The 7,523-nt window shown below is 38.5% G+C and overlaps 1 protein-coding gene across 1 annotated transcript; it reads right to left on the bottom strand.

The window, feature by feature from the left end:
• Window positions 1-236: 236 nt before the first annotated feature.
• On the bottom strand, window positions 237-6,829 carry LOC147515149 (mitogen-activated protein kinase kinase kinase 20-like). The gene is made up of 3 exons (XM_086592811.1): window positions 6,806-6,829; window positions 5,862-6,440; window positions 237-404 (listed from the first exon to the last, which is right to left on the bottom strand). Exons 1-3 carry the CDS (start codon window positions 6,827-6,829, stop codon window positions 237-239), a joined length of 771 nt encoding a protein of 256 aa, XP_086448937.1.
• Window positions 6,830-7,523: the final 694 nt, after the last annotated feature.

Consider the following 7,523-nt stretch of genomic DNA (forward strand, 5'->3'; position numbering starts at 1 on the left):
CCTACTGACATACATATGAGATGATAAACAATATAATGAGAATGCAATCGATCTGGAAAGAATGCACATTTATTCATTACACCATCAAAGTGTTCCTAGCATAATCACATCCTCTTTAACCCAAGCATTTTTACATGTGCAAGGAAGAGTTCCTTTGGAATAGGTTTGGTCAATGGATCCGCAACTATCTGATCAGTGGATATATGTTGTAGAACCACTTTTTTCTTCAGTATCATTTATCGTATGTAGTGGTACTTTAACTCTATATGCTTGGTTCTTCCATGGTACTTTGGATCTTTAGTATATGCAAGAGCAGCCATGCTGTCAGTCCATATGTGGACTGGTTCAGCAACTCTTGAGAACACTGACAAGCGTTTGATGAATCGTCTGAGCCACACAGCTTCCTATGTGGCAGAGCAGCATGTAATATACTCAGCTTCCATAGTTGAAAGTGCTATGGAAGTTTGCTTCTTGCTGCTCCAGGATATAGCACCTCTATTCATTATGTAGGTATATCTTGAAGTTGACTTCCTCTCATCAAGGTCTCCAGTTGGCATCGGAGTACCCAATCAGCTTAAGATCTTTCCCTTGGTAAACAAGCGAGTAGTCCATGATGCCTTTGAGATACCTCATTATCTTCTTGACAACCTTCCAGTGTGTGACCCCAGGATTTCTTTGGAACCTTGATACTAACCCAACTGCATAGCAGATGTCTGGCCTTGTACACAACATTCCATACATAAGGCTTCCGACTGCGCTTGAGTATGGTACATTTTTCATAGCCTGAGTTTCAGTATGATTCTTGTGAGACATTTCAGAACTCAAAGACTCTCCTAGACTTACTGGGAGATCCATTTGCTTGCAATCAGTCATGTTGAATCTTTCCAAGCGTTTGGGCCAATCCCGAGTTATTTTAACTCCTAAGACATAACTAGCATCACCCATGTCCTTCATTTCGAAGTTTAATGACAACCATTCCTTAGTGGAATTTATCAATGCCTTGTTGTTACCTGCTAACAAAATGTCATCTACATATAGAGATAGAATCACAAAACCATTTTTAGATGTCTTGACATATACGCAATGGTCCTCATTTACCATTTCGAATTTGTCTTGAAGCATATAGAATCTCAGATTCCACTGTCTAGAGGCCTGTTTTAAACCATATATGGATCTGTTCAGTGTACACACTTTGTGTTCCTGACCCTTGATTGAAAAACCAGTGGGTTGATCCATATAGATTTCCTCTTGCAATTCTCCATTGAGAAAAGCAGTTTTGACATCCATCTGGTAAAGCTCTAAATCTAAGTGGGCAACCATTGACAAGAGGAGACGTATGGAGGCAAATCTCATTACTGGTGAGAAAGTGTCCTCATAATCTATTCCTTCTTTTTGGGTGTAACCTTTTGCAACAAGCCTGGCTTTCAATTTGTCTATGTTCCCTTCCGCATTTTTCTTGATCTTGAGAACCAACCTGTTCCCAATAGATCTCCTGTTTGGAGGTAGATCAACTAAGTCCCATACTTTGTTTTTCTTCATCGACTCCAATTCTTCCTTCATAGCTTCCATCCACTTACTTGTATTGGACCCAGAAATAGCCTCCTTGAATATTTTAGGTTCATCAGATATTTCTGTAAGTGCATTGGTCATATTTATCTCCCCTTCAATCTCAAACCGACGTTTGGGGATATGGCCTCTAACACTCTTACGAGGTTGGGATTGACCAATGCCATTGTCACTGGAATCAGGATTGATGAAAGTTTCATTTTCTCCTTGTTCAACAGTAGTTATAAGGTTATCAACTTCGTAAAGTTGTAGATCCTTATCAACCTCACCCCTCATTGGGTATTGATCCTCTAAGAATCTGACGTTACGTGCTTCTATTTCTGTGACATGCCCTTGAGTATCCTCCCCAAGGAAGACATACCCCTTAGAAGTCTCACTATATCTTATAAAGACACACTTCTTTCCAGAAGCACTTAACTTTCCAAATTCTTGATTTTGAGAAGTGACAAAAGCTGCACACCCCCATGGCCTAAGGTAGTTCAAAATGGGTTGTCTACCAGTCCATAGTTCATAGGGTGTTTTGTCAACAGATTTTGAAGGAACTAGGTTAAGTATGTGTGCAGCCGTTAACAATGCATCACCCCAAAATGAGATGGGCAAGTTAGCCTGAGCCATCATAGACCTAACCATGTCCAACAAGGTTCTATTCTTTCTCTCAGAGACACCATTCTGCCGAGGGGTATAAGGAATAGTTAGCTGTCTAGCTATACCCTTATTTTCACAGAGTTCCTTAAACTCATTAGAAAGATACTCACGTTCGCGGTCATTTTTAAGGCCTTTATTATCCTATCAAGTTGATTCTCAACAAGGTTCTTGTACTTTTTAAAAGAGTCCAAGGCGTCTGATTTGTGAGACATTAAGTACACGGTCCCATAACATGTATAGTCATCTGTGAAAGTAATAAAATACAAAGCCCTATGCCTTGCTGTTACATTCATTGGTCCACAGATGTCTGAGTGAATAAGTTGTAAATGATAATTTGCCCTTTGGGCTTTCCCAAAAGGTTTCTTGGTGGCCTTTCCAGCAAGACAACTTTCATAGGTTTCCATTTTAACAGAGGTTAAGTTACCTAACAACCCTCCCCTTGCTAAGCGGTCTATCCTACTGTGTCCAATATGTCCTAGTCTAGCATGCCACAATTGGCAACCAACTATTTTAGACATAAAAACTTCAGTTTGTGCTAAGTGTAATGTTATAAAAGAATCCATTAAATAAGCATGACCTATCAAATTGTTATTCAAAGATATCTCAAGCGCGTTCTGGAAAAAATTAAACACATAGGATTCTTGAAGTAACTTCAAAACTGATAAAAGATTTCTCCTAATTGAGGGTACAAAGAGTACTTCTTCAATAAGGATGGATCTCCCACTCGCAAAATCCAACCTACAAGTGCCTGTGCCCAAAACATCAGCTACATTTTGGTTTCCCATGTGGACTCTCCGAGTTCCTTGTGGAAGTTTCCGGAAATCTTCAAACAGGGACCTCTCCCGGCTTATGTGGTCTGTCGCTGCTGAATCTACAATCCAATATTGTGATGAATCAGACAGCATGACAATACTTATCACATTGACAGTACTTAAAGTAAAACCTACCTTAGGAGAAGGACATGCCCTAGCATAGTGTCCCATCTGATGACAACGGAAGCATTCAACACTAGTCATGTCTATCGACTTCCTATGTTTCTTTTGCTGTAGGTCAGGCTTGACCTTTTCCTTGCCTTTCCCTTTTCCACTTTTCTTGTTCCAAGGAGCCTTCCTCTTTTTGGAGTTGACAACATTTGCTTCAGTTTGAACAATAGGCTTTTCATTGAGAAGCCTTTGTTCCTTAAGCTCACATTTCCTCTGCACCTGTGCAAAGTTTGTGATACTGTCGTCATGTGTCAAGATAAGACGAAATTGTTCCCAAGTTTTAGGTAAAGACCTAATGACAGCTTGAATTTGCTGTTCATTTGACAGAACCTGTCCTGCTTGGGCTAACTCAGCAACCATGTTCCTCATCACCGTGCAATATTGTGTCATAGAGGTATGGGGCAGCTTGATAAATTTGTCAAAGCTTATTTGTAGCCTCCTCAGCTGTGCAGTAGTCGTACCCCCAAGGTCTGCCTTTACTGTTTCCCATAGCTCTTTAGTCGATCCAAGGCCATCATACCGGATCATGAAGTCATTCCTCATGGTGCCAAGTATGGCAATTCAAGCAACATTGTCTCTGCTTGTATACTCATTGTACTTTCTAAGTGCAACAGTATAAACAGCTTGTGTTAATCCTTCGGCAATGGGTTCTCACGCTCGCCTCCGCTTATTACGTCAATGACCTTCCTATCTGCCAGAATTAGCCTAACTTTCCTAGACCAAAGTTCGTAATTCTTATCGTTTAACAAGTCCTTTTCAGGTAGCATGGTAAACGGGGATTTTCCATCGGGTGTCATTCTATCAAGTTTGAATTCCAAAAATAAGATACTACGAATAAGAATCATCTCTTAAAATAAATCTAAGTAATCCACATTTTTTACATATGAGATTATCATGATAATCTACTAGCATGATTTTAGCCATTAAATAAAATCAATGCATTTGACTATCAATAACATAGAATATGCAAAAAATCTACTACTTAAATTTCCATTTAATAAAATTGTTTCTACAAAAAGGAGTTTTCTATCTTTCAAAAACAATGTAGAACTAAAAAGAGCCAGTCAACCATGAACATAGAAACGTCCTGAGTGCCTAGGGGGGTCATCCTCATCCTCACAGTCACTATCAGCTATTTGAAAAATACTAGCCACTTCCTCTGTTTCCCTGTGAGGTGGGAAAATAAACCCTGATGACACATCATATGGATTTGGTTCCTTAGCATTGTCCCATAATCGATGTAGGAGAGAGATTTAAGTAGTCGAGCCTCATTCCTATCCTGAATAGGACTGGGGCTCTTTGGTGTATATTCTGGTGATGGTGGCTCTGTCTTTATCCTATCAGATTTCAAGACAGTGCTTCGAAGCTTTCCTATATTGCTTTGCAGTCATGCGTTTCTTGGAAGCCCGTCTCCCAAGATATGGTTCAGTTTTCCTACAAGTCTCGGGTCTATGCGACTAGGCATTGTGCTTTAGTTTTCATATGACTATTGATAGAAAACAAACAATTTTATTTACATGCAATAGTAAAAATCCAGATTTAAATAATTACTGCATGGTAAAAATAAACATCCTAATGTCAATTTTTAATCGTGAAAAAATACATGTAAAAAATCCTAAAATTTCTAGAGAAATAATCTCAAAAAATAAATTTCCATGTAAAAATTTCTAAGGAAAAACAAATTTCCTAGAAAAAATTTCCACTAAAAATCTAATTAAAAATAGCCAAATTATTTCCCATAAATAATTTATTTTGCAAAAAAAAATTAAGCAATTTCTAATTAATTTTAAACAACCTAATTATTTAAAAATTAATTAAAAGATTTTGAAAAAAACGCAGTTTTTCAAAAAAAATATTGATCACAGATCAAAATTACAAACAAAAGCATGCAAACCATGGAAAAACTGACTCGATGCCAATGTAGGGATTTTACCGATATCTCATGCATGATTCCTACGATATGTACAATTACGCTATATCACATGCATAAAATAGCGCAGCGGAAACAGTAGATCGTACCTTGGTCACAACTTTCAATTCGAAGTTCCAAACTTTGATCTACCGGAGAAGATGATGTTCTTCGCACACTCAAGATCTTTTTCTTCTCAACTTAGCTAGAGTCAAGTTCCAACCACGAACGGGAAGCAACCTTTGTTCACGAACCAAGAACCAAGAACTGACAATGGCTAGCAATAAAAGTTACCACTTATGGAATCTCCACGAAAAACTAGCTTCTACTTTAGAAAACGTTAGAGGCCACCATTAAAGGGATAGAGAGCTTTGCTTGAGGCCACCATTAAAGGGAGAGAGAGCTTTGCTTGTTTTTGGGATGATCAATATGTGAGGGGGTGGGGGACCTCTTCAAAATTGGATAGGATAGAGTCTCATACTTATCCAAAATCAGCTAAGGATAGAGTCCTATACTCATCTAATGTAGGCTAGGATAGAGTCCTACACTCATCCCAATACCTGGTGGTTATCCTTATCTCTGTGGTTTATCCTTATCTTGGTGGGCGTTTATCCATATCAGGTCTGACCCAGCCTTATTTCCAACAATATCAACACTACATCTAAGTAAAGTATTTTCACCAAACATCTCCTAACAAAATATTGTGCGGTGAACGATAGCTTCGCTGGTATTTCTGGAAGTTCGTTGGTATAACCAACTTGATGCAAAAGACCCAAGAACTGAGAGTCGTTGTCACAAGTCCAAGTTCGTTTTCCAGTCAACATCTCAAGAACTGAAATCCTAAAAGCCCAAACATCAGAGTGAGGCTCCAACTCATTATAACGAACCGATTCTGGTGCCACATACAATGCAGTACCCCGCAAACTAACACCATTCTGGTTCAGCTTAACCCTTTTCCCAACCTTCTTAGCAAGCCCGAAATTTGCAATTTTTGGTACTGCATCAAAGGAAGACGAATTCGTTGAAGACTGCACAAGGAGGATATTATCCGGCTTTATATCACAGTGGTCATACTCATGTTCATGGACGTACTTCAAACCTTGAAGAATCATTCGAGCATAACGCTGCACTTTTGGTTCCCGTATACCATCAGGTTTTTGAAGAATTCGATCTCCCAACGTACCTAAGGACGCATACTCAAGTAGCATATTGAAGTAGGCATGTCCCTTTTCGTCTATAGTAACTTCTTGGCCATAGAAGTCGATAATGTGTGCACAATTACCTTTAAGTATAGTAAGTGTAACACTTTCCTTTGCAAGAAAAATCGAAGAACGTGTCTACAATTTAGATATTGCAGCAGACTTAACAGTGATCACTGGAGGCATATATGTTTGTTTTGGGTTGGTGGTGGCTTTGTAGACCCTTGCAATACTACCACGACCGATCAATTTGATAGGATCAGTAAGTTGGTATTTCTTTCATTATATTAGTTATGGGGCTAGGCCTGTTGTAATGTGCGCACACTATACAAGTGTGACTTAGACTATGAACTAGGGCATCATATAATATTTACTTATTTTTCTTTCTTCTTTTTCCTTCTCTTCCTCTTTCTTTTAGTATTTTCCATTTCTCTTTCAATCTTGTACTTTTCATATTTTGATTCTTATCACAATTCTCCCCTCTTCCATTCTCTTTCTGTAACCTTCATCTCTGTAGCAACAACCATTCTCTCTGCCTTTCTCTCGTTTATGGAACATAAACTTCAATTGTGCACTCTTTTTATAGATAAAAAGAGATCAATTCGGTTTTAGAAACTTCACTTGTGGTAAGTTGCGTGTAAGTGTTAATAACGCTATTTAGTATTTACTTCTATTTCTTCCTATAATTCCAACTTTTGTCCTGAACATTTTACATTTACGCGTTTATGAGTTGGATACAGGCTGTTGAAAACTTGGAATAAAATCTTACGCATTTAGGATTCACCTTAATATGAAAAAATATATATTGGGCATCACGTGGCTATTTACATTATTAGAAACAAATGGACGCTGCTTTGTGTGTAGACCCCACGTGTCAATCATAGCCAAAATTGAAAGGCGGCGGTGCCTCAAAGCTTTACACCGTCTCTTCTTTTCTTCTTTAAAAAACTTGAACTACAACGAACCAATCTCACCCGTGGAAGAAAATGTCGGATTGGGGTCCAGTTTTTGTAGCAGTGGTGTTATTTATACTTTTGACACCAGGTCTATGTTGGGGGATTACACCAATACCAATCGGTTCCCCCACTACACAGATAACTTGTATGAACACACTTCAACTCCAGATAAATCTCAAATATCACAAACTACCTATACTAACATGCCCAACTCGCTAAACAACTATCAACAACAAATAATAATGTAAAGCAGTAAAAGGCAAAC

The sequence above is a fragment of the Coptis chinensis genome, chromosome 2, assembly GCF_015680905.1.
Source record: "Coptis chinensis isolate HL-2020 chromosome 2, ASM1568090v1, whole genome shotgun sequence".
NCBI lineage: Eukaryota > Viridiplantae > Streptophyta > Magnoliopsida > Ranunculales > Ranunculaceae > Coptis > Coptis chinensis.